Source organism: Xenopus laevis, chromosome 6L (genome assembly GCF_017654675.1).
Source record: "Xenopus laevis strain J_2021 chromosome 6L, Xenopus_laevis_v10.1, whole genome shotgun sequence".
In the NCBI taxonomy this organism is placed as follows: domain Eukaryota; kingdom Metazoa; phylum Chordata; class Amphibia; order Anura; family Pipidae; genus Xenopus; species Xenopus laevis.
In genome coordinates this window covers 24296668-24314661 of record NC_054381.1, presented here as the reverse complement: position 1 = coordinate 24314661, position 17994 = coordinate 24296668, and the positions used below count along the sequence as shown (strand labels likewise).

At 39.7% G+C, this 17994-nt stretch overlaps 2 protein-coding genes across 10 annotated transcripts in view; one reads left to right on the top strand and one right to left on the bottom strand.

Annotated features, from left to right (window-relative positions):
* The window catches only part of LOC108718782 (protein adenylyltransferase SelO), a 28974-nt gene extending 27212 nt beyond the window's left edge, over window positions 1-1762 (bottom strand). For 3 of the 9 annotated variants that reach the window (XM_018267227.2, XM_041565846.1, XM_018267228.2), the window contains exon 1: window positions 1613-1755. The gene's annotated coding sequence lies outside the window, so the exon portion shown is untranslated. Of the gene's footprint in view, window positions 1-1322; window positions 1479-1612 lie in introns of those variants that run through there. The other 6 variants (XM_018267226.2, XM_041565848.1, XM_041565847.1 and 3 more) reach the window with 6 other exon arrangements.
* Window positions 1763-1770: 8 nt separating this feature from the next.
* Window positions 1771-16431, top strand: pdss1.L (decaprenyl diphosphate synthase subunit 1 L homeolog). The gene is made up of 11 exons (XM_018267235.2): window positions 1771-2050; window positions 5637-5695; window positions 5938-6070; window positions 6984-7114; window positions 8157-8298; window positions 9435-9546; window positions 11323-11432; window positions 12863-12943; window positions 13248-13361; window positions 14458-14538; window positions 15981-16431. Exons 1-11 carry the CDS (start codon window positions 1919-1921, stop codon window positions 16119-16121), a joined length of 1236 nt encoding a protein of 411 aa, XP_018122724.1. The 5' UTR covers window positions 1771-1918; the 3' UTR covers window positions 16122-16431.
* The last annotated feature ends 1563 nt before the right edge of the window (window positions 16432-17994 follow it).

Below are 17994 nucleotides of genomic sequence, written 5' to 3'. Positions count from 1 at the left end.
TCTGTTATTCACATATCCTTGGTGTGTTAGGTTAGATTCTCAGGGGTGTATGCTTAGGAACTGATACCGTGGAAGGCACATATAAGTACCAGCTTTCCCAATATCTCCAACCAATTCTCTAGTGCAGAGGTCCTCAATGTTGAAAAGCAACATAATCATGCAAAAAATGAATAGGGGTGCAAAATATTGGATTTGATTGACTACTGGTAGCCCCTGTGTGGGAGGCTCTGTTAGGCCATATACATTATTTTTATGCAATTAAAGCTTGACGTTAAGTCAGAAATTCAAAAGGAAAAACTGTGTTCAGGCCACTGGAAGCAACATCCAAGGGGCCAGAGAGCAACATGTTGCTCACGAGCCACTGGTTGAGGGTCACTGCTCTAGTGGGTTTCCCTGGCTACCAGCCAGGACTTGAAAATACCTCTGTAGACCACAATGGTAACTGTGTCTGCCCTGTCAGAGTAATGATTCTGGCAAGGCTACATGGTCTTTGTAAGCAAGAACCAATTCCTAGGGTGGCAGCTTTAAAGGGGTTGTTCACTTTTGAGTTCACTTTTAGTATGATGCAGAGAGAGATATTCTGAGTTAATTTGCATTTGGTTTTTATTTATTAATTTTTTCATTTATTTTGAATAATCCTTCTGCCCGGCTGAACCAAATCTGCATATGCAAATTAGGGGCGGGGAGGGAAATTGCGCGTTTTCAAAACATCTAAAATTATTTAAGTGGGATGTGTACTTTTTGTACCGGCTGAATACTATATATTAAACCTTGCCAATGAATCACAATATATATTAAAAACATTTAAAAAAAAAAAAAAAAAAACAGGCACGGTTGTTAATCAACATTGCTTTACTGCATCTTGATGGTAATAATTGAGTAGTATACAGCCGGTACAAAGAGTACAAATCCCACTTTGTAAATAGTTTTTGATTTGGTGTGCCTTTGTGCTAGTGAAGATACTCTTTTGGCAAATTCCATCTTAGGTCTCATTGTATTGTTGCCCAATTAAACATTTTAATGTTGAAATCCCTACAAATTCCCCTAGCAACCATGCACTGTTTTTAATAAGAGACTGGAATATGAATAGGAGAGGCCTGAATAAAAAGATGAGTAATACAAAGTAGCGATAACAATAAATAAGTAGCCTTTGTTTTTTAGACGGGGTCAGTGACCCCCCATTTGAAGGCAGGAAAGAGTCAGAAGGAAAATTGCAAATAATTAATAAACTATTAAAAAAAAAAATACATAATGAAGAATTAAAAAGTTACTGCACTATATTAGTAAAAAAAAGAATGATGTGCCACATCCACAGACTGTACCTGTAGGACCTGTGGGGCCTAACACAGCAATGTACCAGCCCTGGCCACTGACATATTCTATCCACAATCACAAGAGCAGAGCCCAGCACTGAGCACCATTAACACTGTGTCTATGAGTGGATTAGGGGAACCATTTTGCCACCTGCCTCGGCCTCAGCTAGAAGTCACGTGGGCGCACATACACTCCCGTTCAGCCATTTACATTTCAGTACAATGAATAGGAACTGAGCTATACCAGAGAAAGCTGCGTATTTACTGCCCTGATACCAGTGTCCATGGAGTTGACTTACTTGCCCAAACCAACACTCCATATTCCCGCGCGGCATCTCCTCTTACTGCTTAATTGTTACCATAAAGCCTGTTATAAAACTCTATTTCCCTGAGAGGAACCTAGGAGACTGTAAACTACACGACCCTATTCTCTTCCCTCCCCTAGCCCTGTAAACACCGCAGCCCTTATCAGAAATGGCGTCTCTCGCTTTCCTTTGACGTCAGTTCTGTTCCGGAATTCCAATTTCTGGTTCCGGATGTAAGGGGTGAGAGTGCTTGGGCTGGATTGCCGGTACTGTGGTGCCGGAGGGAGGGAAGAGAAGGTGATGGCTCAGGCTTGGGGCAGGAGGCTCTTGTGTAGAGCACATCACGCGGTCATTCAGCCCTGGGCCCTGGAGTTGCACAGACAAGTCGGACACTGCGCGAGAGTCGCCCGCAAAGGAGGAAACTGCGGAAAGGTGAGGGCAAGAGAGGAAGGTCACGGTGTCAGTATGGGGTTTGCTACTTCCTGTCTGTCAGTATGGTGTTTGCTACTTCCTGTCTGTCAGTAGGAAGGCAAGTGTATAACAGGGGATTCTGGGACTGATTACTATTGCTCACACATCTTTTACTTACACGAGTGCTGAATGGATCAAGCTCAGTCAGGCCTTTATAGGAGTGCTTCACCTTTATGTTAACTTTTAGTATACTATAGAATGGCTAATTCTATGCAACTTTTCTATTAGCCTTTATTATTCATTTTTTCAATAGTTTTTTTTAATTATTTGCCTTCTTCTTCTGACTCTTTGCAGCTTTCAAATGGGGGTCACTGACCCCATCTAAAAAACAAATGCTCTGTAAGAATACAAATGTATTGTTTTTGCTACTTTTTATTACTCGTCTTTCTATTATGGTCTCTCCTATTCATATTCCAGTCTCTTATGCAAAACAGTGCATGGTTGCTAGGGGGAATTTGGACCCTAGCAACCAGATTGCAGAAATTGCAAACTGAATAAAAAAGCTTAACTCAAAAACCACAAATAATAAAAAATGCAAACCAATTGCAAATTATCTCAGAAGATCACCCTATTCATCATACTAAAAGTACATTTAAAGGTGAACAATCCCTTATAGGGAGGGGCAGACAACAGCTCCACTGAACTTCACCTCTCAGCTTCCTACTGTGCTACAGGGGGCCATAGACATTCCAATAAAATACAAAATAAATTTCCTACGATATTTGCTGTGTGTATGGCGGGACACGAGCCGACCGATATCTGCAGAGGACTTGGATATCCGTCTGCTCGTTGGAAATTTTTGATGGGGTGTCTTTAAGTAGTGATGGGCGAATAAATTCGCATGGCACGAATTCACTGTGAATTTCCACATTTCGCCACCGGCGAATACATTTGCAAATCTCCCGTGAAAAATCACTGGCGTCAATTTCAGATTTTCAAGATTTGTTTTGAAAATGTCCGATTTTCATTTTTTATTATTTGTGGTTTTTGATCTTAGTTTTTTTTTATTCTGTTTGGAATTTCTGCAATCTGGTTGCTAGGGTCCAAATGACCCTAGCAACCATGCACTGATTTGAATAATAGACTGGAATGTGAATAGGAGAGACCATAATAGAAAGATGAGCAATTAAAAGTAGCAGAAATTATACATTTGTAGCCTTAGAGAGCATTTGTTTTTTAGATGTGGTCATTTGAATGCTGGAAAGAGTCAGAAGAAAAAAATTTTCACGACTTTGTCGTGAAAATGTTCAAATTTCACAATCTTTTAGTGAAATCGTTAGAATTTCACGTTTTTTCCGTGAACTTTCCGATTTCACAATTTCTTCGAGAATTTTTAGCCGTTTTGCAAATTTTGAGAAACAGAAGAAATTCGCCCATCACTAGTCTTAAGCCCCCATAGACGTAAAGATTTTTCTTTGATGAACAACCGATTTCAGTGCAATCCAACCAATCCGGAAAATTATCGCGAGGTTAGTGGGAATCGAATGATCGTGCATCTAACGATTTTCCGTCCGTCATCGGTCAGAAAATTGATTGGCCAGGTCTGAAAATTTTCATCGGTCACAGTGAAATCTTTCTATTGCCCAATAGTTTGCAGGGCCAAGCAGACAGCTCCCCTCAGTTTTCCTGGCTTCAACTAGACAACATCGCTTGAAATGGTCTTTTTAGTTGATGGACAAATCGTACATTTAAACGATCGTTTCAAGACAGTCATGGTCTAACGATAACGAAAAGATTTTAAAAAAAATCCTAACATCTTTGGCCAGCTTTAAAAGGCACCTGAACATCTGCCATTGTTGGTGCTGAATCGTCAGGTACAAGGAGAATTCTATTATTTCTACCTTTATATCTAACGAATCAGCTCTACATGTTTGTATTGAAATGAACGAAGATCTTTTCCAGGAAAGATTGTAATTGTAATGTCTATAGCCTGAGCCTCAGGTACCCTATGTGCATCTGTGCAACTCCCTGCAGATCAAGGAGGCTTTATTGTAGAGAAAGAGGGGATCTTATGCCAGGGACCCGAGTATGACAGGGGGTGATAACTTTTAGTGTTAGTAAGTTCATATTAAAAAGTTTAACCGTTGATATCATTAGTATATACAGTAAGGATCTCGAACCTGCAGCCCTCCAGCTGTTATGGGGGCAGTGTGCATGTAAGTGTTACATTCTGCAGAGCTGTGCATCCCTTTAAAGGAACACTATACCCCCCCCCCCCAAACAATGTAGGTCTCTATAAAAAGATATTGCATAAAACAGCTCATATATAAAACCCTGCTTCATGTAAATAAACCATTTTCATAATAATAGACTTTTTTAAGAGTTTGTGCCATTGGCTAATCCTAAATAGAAAATTGCCATTTTAAAAAATAAGGGACAGCCCCCTTGGATCCTACGATTCACGGTGCACACAAACACACGGAACAAACCATACATGTTAGGTCACATGAGTCAATTAACAGACAGTATTCTGTATTTTGCTTCCACACTTCTTCCTGTTACAGTTAGAGCTGTAGTATTTCTGGTCAGGTGATCTCTGAGGCAGCACACAGACCATCACGAAATGGGGGTTCAAGGCAAGAGATGTAAAAGGGCAGTTTTTACTTAAATATATATTCCAGTTTGGTAAGATTCTTTCATATGTCACTTAATTTGATATCTGTTGCTTAAATATTCATTTGGGGGGTATAGTTTTCCTTTAATTGCTGGATACACCCAATGTGTTCCAGTGCTGCTCCTCCTTTCTGCTTGTTTGTAAAGCTTGGCATTAGGCACAATCATGTTCAATGGACAAAACCTGCTCACAGACTTGCCCCGTGTTGATGCCTCTGGACATTATCTGTCAGGCTTGTGCACAACACTGCAGCCCGGTCATAATTAAATTGCTGCTCCGCTGCTCAAACTTTTCAGAAACCTTAAAGTTGGAAAGGTGCCCAGTGCAAGGTATATATTTGTGTCCAAGTGGGTGGAGCTGTGGTTGTATTAAGTTGTATCCAGGGGCACTCGCATATCACATGCCTTTGGAAATGTCCAACCCAACATGTAAAGCAACACCAACTGCCTGAGGGTGGTTTAAAGGAGAAGAAAAGTCATCTTGCACTTGGGGGTGCCTAAAATGTAACCCCAAGTATTTACTTACCTGAAACCCAGGGCTGGTGCTCCTATCAGCAGAAAACTGCACCGGCCCTGGGTTATACCAGTGAGCACCACAGAGTGATCCTCTTCTGTCTTCCTCTTTCTTTAAATTTCCCGGGGCAGACGCATGCGCTGTTGAATGAAATATCCGACTTTTTAGTTAAAGTTCAGCTTATCGTTCTACTGCGCATGTGCAGCCGCGAGAAGAAAGAAGGAGACGGAAGAGGATCTTTCCGTGATTCTCACTGGTATAACCCCGGGCCGGTGCAGGGGCCAGGGTGTCAGGTAAGTCAATACAATCACTTGGTGGTGTCTAACATTTGGCACCCTGAAGCCCACGAAGACTTTCCTTCTCCTTTAATTCATACCCATGTGTTTTGTAAGATTGAGCTAATCTGTCATTGTTTTCTAGGCAGTGCCATGTCTAGTTACCTCGGCACACTTTACAGATCGGAGGAGCCTTCTTTGGAGGTAAGTGTTCGAAATGGATCCACCCTGAGCTCATCAGTCAGAAACACTACATGCCTGCTTGTGCCCCATGCATTTATAAATAAGCCCCAAATGATGTAAGAGTCCTGCTGCAGCCCTTGCCTTTTGATAAAGGTGGAAACTGCAATTGTTAAAGATCACATCTCATTTTAGTCAACTATTGTAGCACCTATGTCATATTTATTCATGTTTTTCATTCATATTATCTTTCAATCCTCCCGTAGGCCTCCATCTAGGCTTCTGCATGTAACGCATGGAGGATGCTGCTGCAGCAAGACCAGTAGCGAGGCCAAATATAAAGACCCGTTTACACTTGGAAGCAGAGACCTAAATAATTTCTATGATGATATCAAGAAGGTGACGTGCTCCTTACAGTACTTATGGCTATGTCCGGCCTGTATATAAACACAGGAATTGTTGTTCTACCCTTACTGGATACAACATCACCCCTCTATGTGAAACCAGCTCCGTTAGCCCTCCCCATACCTTTTTTTAATTGGATATTGGTTTTATCTTATCTGGTCTGCAAGCCTTCTGCAGTAGGGATTGGCTACACAAAGGGAGGGAAATTGCATTACTTTTTGTCACAAAACAAGGAAGCTTAAAATGTTTGCCTCTTCCCACCCCTAATTTGCATATGCACATTAGGATTCGGTACGGTATTTGCCGAATCTTTCGCAAAGGATTCGGGAGTTAGGCCGAATCCAAGATAGTGGATTCGGTGCATCCCTACTACTTTTTATTACTCCTCTTTCTATTCAGGTCCTGTCCTATTCATATTCCCGTCTCTTATTCAAATCAATGCATGGTTGCTAGGGTAATTTGGACCTTAGCAACCAGATTGCCTGAACTTGCAAACTAGAGAGCTGCTGAATAAAAAGCTAAATAATTCAAAAACCACAAATGATTAAAAATGAAAACCAATTACAATTTGTCTCAGAATATCACTCTCTACATCATAGTAAAAGTTAATTCAAAGGTGAACAACCCCTCTAAGGTGTCCACGTATGAAGCAACCGCTTGCAATGTGATCTGCCAGTGACTGCATCAAATTGTTTAAATATCTGCTTGTTCGATTGGATAAAATAGGCTTCTACACATGCTTGTGGTCAGCTCTGTTGTGCCACAGCCTAACTGTTCCCTTATTGCCGAATATGCCTCATAGTAACCATGGTTAATCTATGAGAATTGCTAGGTACTGCTGCCAAACCCCTCTTACCAGTTCTTCTGAATCATATTTGTTTATTTTCTGTCTATTCTGCAAAAATAGGAGCTGTTAATAACAACCAAGGAGCTGAAAGAAATGTGCGATTATTATTTTGATGGAAAAGGGAAAGCTTTCAGACCAATGCTTGTCATGCTAATGGCACGGGCGTGCAATAGCCATTACAATAACTGCCGGTAAGTTTCCTTTTAAAGAAGTCACTAGAAATGTTGTACATTATGTTTTGTTCTTCTGTTCCAGCCCAAGGCAACCACAGCCCTTTAGCAGTAAAGATCTGTGTCTCCAAAGATGCCCCAGTAGCTCCCTATCTTGCTTTCTGCTGATTCACTGCACATGCTCTGTGCTGCTGTCACTTACTGAGCTTAGGGACCCACTCACAATATACAGTACACATAGAATAGAAATGTCACAGTATATGGCTGATTAGTAATTAATACAGATAATTACTACATGGCAGCACAGAAACCAGTGCAATTAGCATCAGAATTTAATCAGCCCTGTAGCATCAGCTTATATTACAGACCAACCTCATTTTCTGCTGGATAATTAGTGACGAGCCCTAAGCTTAGCTTCTCAACAGCTGCTCAGAGCCCACTGAGCATGTGAGTGTCACAGACACTTTCCAAGATGGTGACCCCCTGTGACAAGTTTGAAGTCCTGGATCATTGCTGCTATTGACAAGCTGAAACTTTAGGCTGGTGCAATAAGTTCAGTATATAAAATATGGCATATTTGGACATATTCATTTTTATGGTTTAGTTCTGCTTTAAACATTGATATTTAAGTCTGCTGGCTTTAATCTGGTTGCAGCGAGGCCAACTTATCAAGTGTAATGAAACCTCTTTATAGAAGTGAATGTCCAAAGTGTCTGTTTGCCCTCTCTGATCCAGCTGTTGAGGGTATAGCATTATACTGGCACTTTCATCTTCACTTGTACAACTGCCACTTTCCCATTTATATCTGTGGAGGCAAGTGGAAATCTGATCCAGTCCTGTATTCAGTAATTCTAGCCAGATCCAGCTTTCCATGGAAAGCTATGTATTTTGGGTTCCAGTAACCCTGGAGACCTGCAGAATGCCTAACAACAGTGTGTCGGCATGCAAGGTTGAGACCTACACAGACAATATCTATGTTACAGTGAGACCTACATAAACAAGATCTAGGCACCTGAACACACTAACACACACACACTAACGCACTTTTGTTGTTCATCTCTAGGGAGGTGCATCCTTCTCAGCGCACCATTGCTGAAATCTCCGAAATGATCCACACAGCGAGTTTAGTCCACGATGATGTCATTGATGGTTCCGACTCTCGGAGAGGGAAACAAACTGTCAATCAAATCTGGGGAGAAAGAAAAGTGAGTGATATTAGACGGTGATAGTAGATATTGCTCTTTCAGTTGCTTATATATTGATGTTTCTTATTTATATAGATGTTTATTATTTATATAGATATATATTAGGGATGCACCGAATCCACTATTTTGGATTCGAAGCCTTCGAGAGATTCGGCCAAATACCGAATCCAAATCCTAATTTGCATATGCAAATTAGTAGTGGGAAGGGGGAAAATGTTTACTTCCTTGTTTTGTGACCAATTGTGATGCAATTTCCTTTCCCACACTTAATTTGCATATGCAAATTAGGATTCGGTTTGGCTGGGCAGAAGGATTTGACCGAATCCTGTTGAAAAAGGCCGAATCCCGAACTGAATCCTGTATTCGTTGCATCCCTATAGAGAGAGAGAGAGAGATATATAGATAAAGATATATAGATAAAGATATATAGATATAGATATATAGAGATATAGATATATAGAGGTATATAGATATTACTCTTTCAGTTTCTTATTTTGTTGTCTGCAGAATTCAGATTGAGGAGGTCTCACCCATATCAAGTTATTCAATTTATCTTATTAAAATGGAATACATTTTGTTATGAACTACCCAGTTTCCATCAACAAAATTGCCCAGGACTATTTTGTATTATCCTTAGTACATCAGTTAATCCAGTCTTTCCTGATATTTCAGTCCAGTGGAGAAGTGATTGGATGTAGAAATCAAGGCTCCGGTTTCCTCCCACACTCTAAAAACATAGAGGAAGATTTAATTGGCTTTCTATGTGATTTATTGCAGGGACAATGAAAAAAATCCCCTTTAATATAATATACATTTTAGCTACATATTCAGTGGTAATTAAAAATAATGAGCAGAACACATTTCCAATACTGTGGCTCTTCTTGAGCCAGATTGTCTCCCTACTCCGTGTCCATTGTGTGTATCTCATTAGCAAATTCACACTATTTTCTCGCTAGCTGCATAGGAACACAGAAGCTTCTGTAATATCTGTATTAAATATCTGTAATAAAAAGAAATTAAAAGGCGGTTGGGGTTTTCTGTGTCTGTGGATTTCATCAGGCTGATTTTTGTGGCCCTAGTCTAAACAGTCCCTCCAGATGGGTTTGTATTGAGTTGTGCTATTTGTTTTTATGAAGGCGGTCCTTGCCGGCGATCTTATACTGTCAGTAGCTGCAGTGGCCTTGGCACGAATTGGGAATAACACAGTAATAGCCCTGATCTCTCAAATCATTGAAGATTTGGTGCGTGGTAAGTAGCGGCTGTTCCTTTTGTATGAAGCTAAAAAATGCTATACTGCTTTTGTCATTGGCACCTGATGTTGCTCAGTCACTTACCGGCCCATGTGACACATTCCCTAGGTTATGTATTATCATATTTAAAGGGTTGGTTCACCTTTAAGTTAACTATTAGTATGTTATAGGATGGCCCATTCGAATTGGTCTTCATTATTTATTTTTATAATGTTTTAATTATTTGCCTTCTTCTGCTGGCTCTTTTTCAGTTTTCGAATAGGGGTCACTGACCCCATCTAATAACCAAACACTCTGTAAGGCTACAATTGTATTGTTATTGGTATTTTTTCAATCAGTCCTCTTTCTATTCAGGCCTCTCTACATAATACTTGGGGGCAGATTTAGCAAGGGTCGAATTGAAAATTCGAAATTGGAATTTGAGTTTTTTTTTTTTTTATGGTCAAAACTGTCAAATTTGACTAGGGAGTAATTCACATTCAATTAGAGTTTAATTAATGCGATTTTCGAAATTTGTCATACTCGAATTAGACTATTCGCCACCTAAAACCTGCCGAATTGCTGTATTGCTGTTTTAATAAATGGGAGAGGTCCAGGGATCAATTTGGAGTTGTTTTCAGCCTCCCTGACATCGAATCAAGTTTTTTAAATTTGAATCTAATTCGATTTAATACATTTTGATTGATCGAATTTCGCATGAATTCGAAATGCAACCTTTGATAAATGGGCCTCTATATGTTAACTCAAAGGTGAACAACCCCCTTGTGTCATGCTTCCCTGCTGTGAACTCATTAGTTGGAAGAGAACACTGTACATCCGTGCTTTGACCGAATTGCACTCTATGGGGCATATTTATCAAGAGTCTAATTTTGAAATTTTCAAAAAGACCAACCGAAATTAAGTCAAAGGTTTTTTTTGGTCGAATAGGTCCATTTTCGATCGAATAGGTCCGTATTCGGGTGAATTCGAATCGCTCGTATCAAACGAATACCGCATTTGATCGAATCCGATGCAAAGTTTTTCCCCAAAAAAACCTTACATTTTTCAAAGTCCACCAATTGACTCCAGATATGTTCTAGGAGGTCCCCATATGCTAAAACAGCAATTCGGCAGATTTTAGATGCGAATGGTCGAAGTCGAATTTTTAAAGAGACAGTACAAATTCGAATCGAATTTGGACTATTCCCTAGTCGAAGTACACAAAAAAATAGCTCGAAATTCGAATTTTTTTCATTCGAAAATTCACCTCGGCCTTTGATAAATCTGCCCCTATGTGATTGATCAACCAGATTGCACAAAAATTGTTCCAGATTTCGACATCCATATGAGCTAGGAACTAGGGATGCACCGAATCCACTATTTTAGGATTCGGCCCAATCCCGAAACCTTTGTGAAAGATGCGGCCGAATACTGAACTGAATCTGAACCCTAGGGAAAATGAGAATTAGGGAAATGAGTGGGAAAGAGATCAAAAAAGAGTAAAAAAAACTTGACTTCCTTGTTTGTGGGACTAAAAGTCATATGATGTTTTGGATTCTGATTCGGTTCTGCCAGGCACTTGGATTCAGCCAAATCTGAATCCTGCTGAATCTTGGCCATATCCCAAACCAAATCCTGGATTCAGTGCATCCCTAGTAGGAACACATGGTTTTATTTGGCTTCTCACTGTTCTACACCAATGGTTTGACTTTATATCAATTAGCAAGCTGCTTATGTGCAGGACATTCCAGATTATAGCAGGGTTTGGGCATGTATCTGTTTTTTTTTTTCCTAGGTGAATTTCTTCAACTGGGCTCCAAAGAGAATGAAAATGAAAGATTCTCTCACTACCTTGAAAAGACCTTTAAGAAGACTGCAAGCCTCATAGCCAACAGCTGTAAAGCAGTATGTACGTTCCGTCTTTCCTGTAGTTATGCAGGGCCCTATATCAGATTTTATTATTATTATTATCATTATTATTATTATTCCAAAGACCATTCTCAAGGGAATAAATATTTTCACATTGGGTTAAATTGGTTGTTCACCTTTGAGTTAACTTTTAGTATGATGTAGAGAGTGACATTCTGACTCTCACTCTCACTGACTCTGATTCTCACTTTTTATTATTTATGATTTTTTTTAGTTATTTAACTTTTTATTCAGCAGTTCTCCAGTTTGCAATTTCAGCAATCTTGTTGCTAGGGTCCAAATTAGGCCTGAATAGAAGGATGATTAATAAAAAGTAGTAATAGCAATAAATGTGTAGCCTTACGGAGCATTTGTTTTTTTAGATGGGGTCAGTGACCCCTATTTGAAAGCTGGACAGAATTAAAAGAAGGAGGCAAATAATTTAAAAACTATAAAGAAGAAAAAAATTAGGCATTCTATAACATACAGAAAGTTAACTTAAAGGTCAGCCAGCCCTTTAAGAAGGTTGATAGATTAAGAATGATAGGTTAGTATTAGGGATGCACTGAATGCACTATTTGGGATTCGGCCGAATCCTTTCTGAAAGATTCGGCAGAATATCGAGCCGAATCCTAATTTGCATGTGCAAATTAGAGGCAGGAAAGGGAAAAAGTGGGAAAATAATGTTTTTCTTCCTTGTTTTGAGACGAAAAGCCAAGGAGTTCCCTTCCCACGCCTAATTTACATATGCAAATTCCGATTCAGTCCGGCCACACACAAGGATTCGGCCGAATATGAATCCTGCTTAAAAAGGCTGAATCCTGGATTCAGTACATCCCTAGTTAGTATGCATAGCAAGGTAATGGGAACAGCAACGTAGTTAGGTGGAAACTACTCAAATTTAATTTAAAGTTAATTTTGTAGGGAAAAAAAATTGTCTACCCAAAATTAAAGCTTTTGTTAATGGGTCTCCCTCAGATGCTTTTTAAAGTGGCAACACTTGAGTGTTCTTTTTAGATGAAAGCTGATAATTCTATGGTGGTCCCCAACCTTTTTCACCCGTGAGCAACATTCAGACATAAAAAGAGTTGGGGAACAAAACAAGCATTAAAAATGTTCCTGGGTGGTGCCAATTAAGGGCTGTGATTGGCTATTGGTAGCCCCTATATGGACTGTCAACCTACACTGAGACTCTGTTTGGCAGTGCACCTGCTTTTTATGCAACCAAAATGTACCTCAAAGCCTGGAATTCAAAAATAATCACCTGCTTTGAGACCACCGGGAGCAACATCCAATGGGTTGGAGAGTAACATGTTGCTCACGAGCTACTGGTTGGGGATCACTGTTGTACAGTGTAGTTCTAGAGGTTGTTCTAGATAGGAAGGAGCAAACTCACTGGGATACATTTGCCACTCATCTCTCCACAGGTCTCTGTGTTAGCTTGTCCTGATCCCGCCGTTCATGAGATTGCATACCAGTATGGCAAGAATGTTGGCATAGCTTTTCAGGTACGTAACTATCCATAGCCTTTGGCTGCTCTAAGAATTATTCTCACTTCATAATAGTCTTATTATGGGCAGACTGATTATTGAACCGATTCCCTCCATGTATTAATATAATATTTTACATTTGAATTGTGCTCTGTAAAATAGAAGTGGTCCTTGTGGGAACATATAACATCCTAGTGGTTGTTTTCTATATAATATATTCCCAAGGCTTAACCACACTGGTTTCTGATTTGTTCTTGCCAAACGATCTGCAGCTTGTGTGCCCCCCATTGGCTAACTTCCCTTGTTACTGTGATTCTTCTAGCTTATAGATGATGTCTTGGACTTTACATCTTGTGCCGACCAGTTGGGGAAACCAGCAGCAGCCGATTTGAAACTGGGATTGGCAACTGGTCCAGTTTTATTTGCTTGCCAACAGGTACCGTTTGTACCACAGCAAATCATATTGATTGCCATCAAGTAAACACAAAGGGGCAGATTTATCAAGGGTCGAATTGAAAAAAGTTTTTGCATGGTCAAAACTGTCAAATTCAACTAGAGTGTTTTTAAAAAAATAAAAAAAATAGATTTTTGATATTTGTCATACCCTGGCCATTTAAGAACTCGAAATCGACTATTCGCCTCCTAAAACCTGTCGAATTGCTGTTTAAAATGGGAGAGGTCCATTGATGTTTGCAGCCTTCCTGAAATTTCAGAGAAAATAACTTGAATCAAGCTTTTTAAATTAGTTTTGAGTTTTTGGGTCGATCCTATTCATCCGAGTTTAAAAAATATGAATTAAATTGGTCGAATTTATGGGAGTTGTAAAAAAAACCAAAAAAAAAAAAACCTCAGATGAATTAAAAATTCGACCCTTGATAAATGTGCCTCCATATCGGGATTGTTCTAGGTAGAAGACTCAGGGCATAGGCAAAGCCATATTGGTTATCATACATGTATACTATGGACTAGTGATGTGTGGGCTGACCTGAAACCTGTGGGTTGACCATCGGTTTGGCGGGTTCAGGTTGAAATTTGGTCAACAATTTTGGTTAGGGTTGGGTGTGGATCAGACTGGGGAAGTACACTCCACTGCTCGTGAAGATTCCGTCGTGGAACCAGAAGAGTGCACAGAAGTAGAGTACAGAGCGAGATAACAAGGGTATGGGTCAGGGTCATACAGTGGCAACATTTTGTGGGTTAGGGTTGGGTGTAGTTGAGTTTTTCCTGACCTGCACATCACTACTAGGGACTCGCCTTCTCCCTTTCTGGGGCTTGGAGTCCCTCTGCTTTGCATGGAGCTGCTTGGTGAGTGGTGCACAGGTTATGTGAAAAGCTGAGGAATTCCATATCCCAGAGTTTTGCATGCACTACTGACACAGCCCATTGTTGGGTTCATTACAGAGAAAGCACACTAATAAACCATTTATATCACACATACTTGTGTTACTCAGCATCCACCCAGCATTTGTTGTATGGGTTTGGTTGGTGGTGTCTGCAGGTGGTATCACTGTGTTTTTTTGTCCCTCTCTTAGTTTCCGGAGCTCAATGCCCTGATCATGAGAAGATTCAGTTTGCCAGGAGATGTAGAGCGAGCGTGGCAGTATGTTCTCCAGGTAATGGATGTGCTTTGTATACATCATGTTTAACTCAGAGATAAAAGTTTGAAGCGGAATGCAGGAGCGAATGCAAGACTTTTAACTCAGAGATAAAAGTTTGAAGCGGAATGCAGGAACCGAATGCAGGACTGAATGCAAGAAATTTGGACTGTCTGATCGGGCTGAGATGCCAAAGTGTATGAGGCTTCGTTTTAAAGGAACAGTAACACCAACAAATGAAAGTGCATTTAATTAATTCAAATGTAATGCAATGTTGCCCTGCATTGGTACAATTGGTTTGTTTGCTTTTGCAACTCTACTATTGTTTATATAAACAAGCTGCTGTGTAGCCATGGGGGCAGCCATTCAAAACTGAAAAAGGAGAAAAGGTACATGAGACACAGCAGATAACAGATACGCTCTGTAGTATTATGTTACTGTTCCTTAAGCATGTTCTAATGGCCTAATGACCAACTTCTCTTATTGTACTGACACATTTGAGCTGGCCTTAGAAACAAATTAAATAATGTATGGCAGGATTATTGTTAAGGGAGAGTGAAGAATTCCCAAGGAATAATATGTTAAAGGGTATAAAGGTTTTCCTTGTAGAGGTACAGTATTTTTAGAATATTTTGCTGGCAAGTGTTTTCATTCACTGATGTATGTGTGACCCTTTAGCGCTTCTTTAGGAATTGCTCAGGCAAGTGCAGGAGTGGAAAGGTAATGGCAGCTTTCTTCTAGATCTTCTGGCAGAAACTTCAAGTGCAGCCTTGTTATGTGCAAGACACAGGGCTCCCCAGCATGCACCATTTCTTGCATTTTATTCCACAACCCACAGTGATTTCTATTACATATTCTGGGTTCTTTGGTGGGCATGCAAACTCATTTAGCCAGTATAATATTAATGGAATTGTTCAATATAAAAATACAAACTGGATAAATATTAGGGATGCACTGAATCCACTATTTTGGATTCGGCCGAACCCCCGAATCCTTCGCGAAAGATTCGGCCGAAAACGAATCTGAATCCTAATTTGAATATGCAGATTGGGCGTGGGAAGGGGAAAACCGTTTTTACTTCCTTGATTTCCCTCCCTGCCCCTAATTTATATATGCAGATTAGGATTCGGTTTTAGAATTGCAAAGACATAATGTTTGGAGACCAGTTGTAATTGTTAGAAGTGGGGTGCTTTTCTTTCTCTTTTAATTAATTTTATTCTATTATACTGATTTTAATCAGACCTCGTCTTTAATCAAGTGGATAAATTAAAAGTAAATAACCAATAACCAAGGGCATTATTTGCTCTTTTTAATATATGGGTGACAGGTCCACTTTAAATAAAAAAAAAAGGCAATGTCAAAACTTGATGTGTGTATATTTAAATAAAGGGTGAGTTATTAGAATGGGTTATTATGTCCTATTATTACCAACACTAACTTCTCTCATGTTCCCTTTGCAGAGCAATGGTGTCCAGCAAACAACCTACCTCGCCCAGAGTTACTGCAGTCAAGCAGTGCAAGAGATCAGCAAGCTGCAGCCGTCCCCTGAGAGAGAAGCGCTCATTCAGCTCACAGAAATTGTACTTACAAGGGACAAATGACAAGAACCTCTGGCTCTACCAGGCAGCTAACACCAAACTGTGCCTAATGCAACACATCAAACACAGCCGACATCCAACCAAAGCGCTATGTACCATCTCGGGACGGCTTTCTCTTGGCATTGAAAGTCTTTTTTTTTTTATTTGGATTTTTTATTCATTGAAGCCATTTTATTTAAAACTAAGCAGATGCAGGGAAAGTCCTTTTTATTAAGAGAGTATATTGTGAGATTCTGTCTCTATGCCAAGCTAAAGGGATCCTGTCATTGGAAAACATGTTTTTTTCAAAATGAATCAGTTAATAGTGCTACTCCAGCAGAATTCTGCACTGAAATCCATTTCTCAAAAAAGCAAACAGATTTTTTTATATTCAATTTTGAAATCTGACATGGGGCTAGACATTTTGTCAATTTCCCAGCTGCCCCTGGTCATGTGACTTGTGCCTGCACTTTAGAAAAGAAATGCTTTCTGGCAGGCTGCTGTTTTTCCTTCTCAATGTAACTGAATGTGTCTCAGTGGGACATGGGTTTTTACTATTGAGTGTTGTTCTTAGATCTACCAGGCAGCTGTTATCTTGTGTTAGGGAGCTGTTATCTGGTTACCTTCCCATTGTTCTTTTGTTTGGCTGCTGGGGGGAAAGGGAGGGGGGTGATATCACTCTAACTTGCAGTACAGCAGTAAAGAGTGATTGAAGTTTATCAGAGCACAAATCACATGACGTGGGGCAGCTGGGAAATTGACAAAATGTCAAGCCCCATGTCAGATTTCAAAATTGAATATAAAAAAAGCTGTTTGCTCTTTTGAGAAATGGATTTCAGTGCAGAATTCTGCTGGAGCAGCACTATTAACTGATTCATTTTGGGAAAAAAACAAATTTCCCATGACAGTATCCCTTAAGCACAATAATAGTGAATGTGATCTACATCAGAGCTGTCTGCCCCCAGCCTAAGCAACAGTCTCTCCGAACTCATTGGATGACTGTATTTTAGTATAATGTGGCTAATGAACGTGTTATGGTACTGACCTCATGCAGGAAGGCAGACCATACTGTTCTGGAAGGTTGGGGTATGAATGTTCTGATTTCCCAGATCTAACTGTACAAGCATTGATTTGCTGCTTAATTTCCAGGAGAAATTAAACTGTTGTGTTAGTTGTACACTGGTACTCATGGGGGTTAAAGCCCTATACTGACCGCTGAACCCCCTTACTGGCAATATTGGAGCAAAATCTGCAAGTAGGTGTTTGACTTATGTCAGTGTTTGGCGTTAATAGAAGGGCCAGAAAAATTCTAACAAAAGTATTTAAAGGGGTGGTTCACCTTTGAGATGACTTTTAGTAGGATGTAGAGAGTGATATTCTGAGACAATTTCCAATTGGTTTTCATTTTTTATTATTTGTGGTTTTTGAGTTATTTTGTTTTTTATTCAGCAGCTCTTCAATTTGCAGTTTAAGCAATCTGGTTGCTAGGGTGCAAATTCACCTAGCAACTATGCACTGGTTTGAATAAGAGACTGGACTATGAATAGGATGGGCAGGGCAGGAATAGAAAGATGACTAATACCAAGTAACAATAACATTACATTTGTAGCCTTACAGAGCATTTGCTTTTTAGAAGGGGTCAGCGACGCCCATTTGAAATTTGCAAAGAGTTGGAAGAAAAAGGCAAAAACTATAAAACTATAGAGAATAAATAATGAAGACCATTTGCCTAGAATGGGCCACTCTATAACATACTACAAGTTACCTTAAAGGTTAACCGCCCCTTTAAAGTAACTTTTAGTATGTTATAGAGTCTTATTCCAAGCAACTTTTCAATTGGTCTTCATTATTTATTTTTTATAGTTATTTGCCTTTTTCTTCTGACTTTGCAAATTTC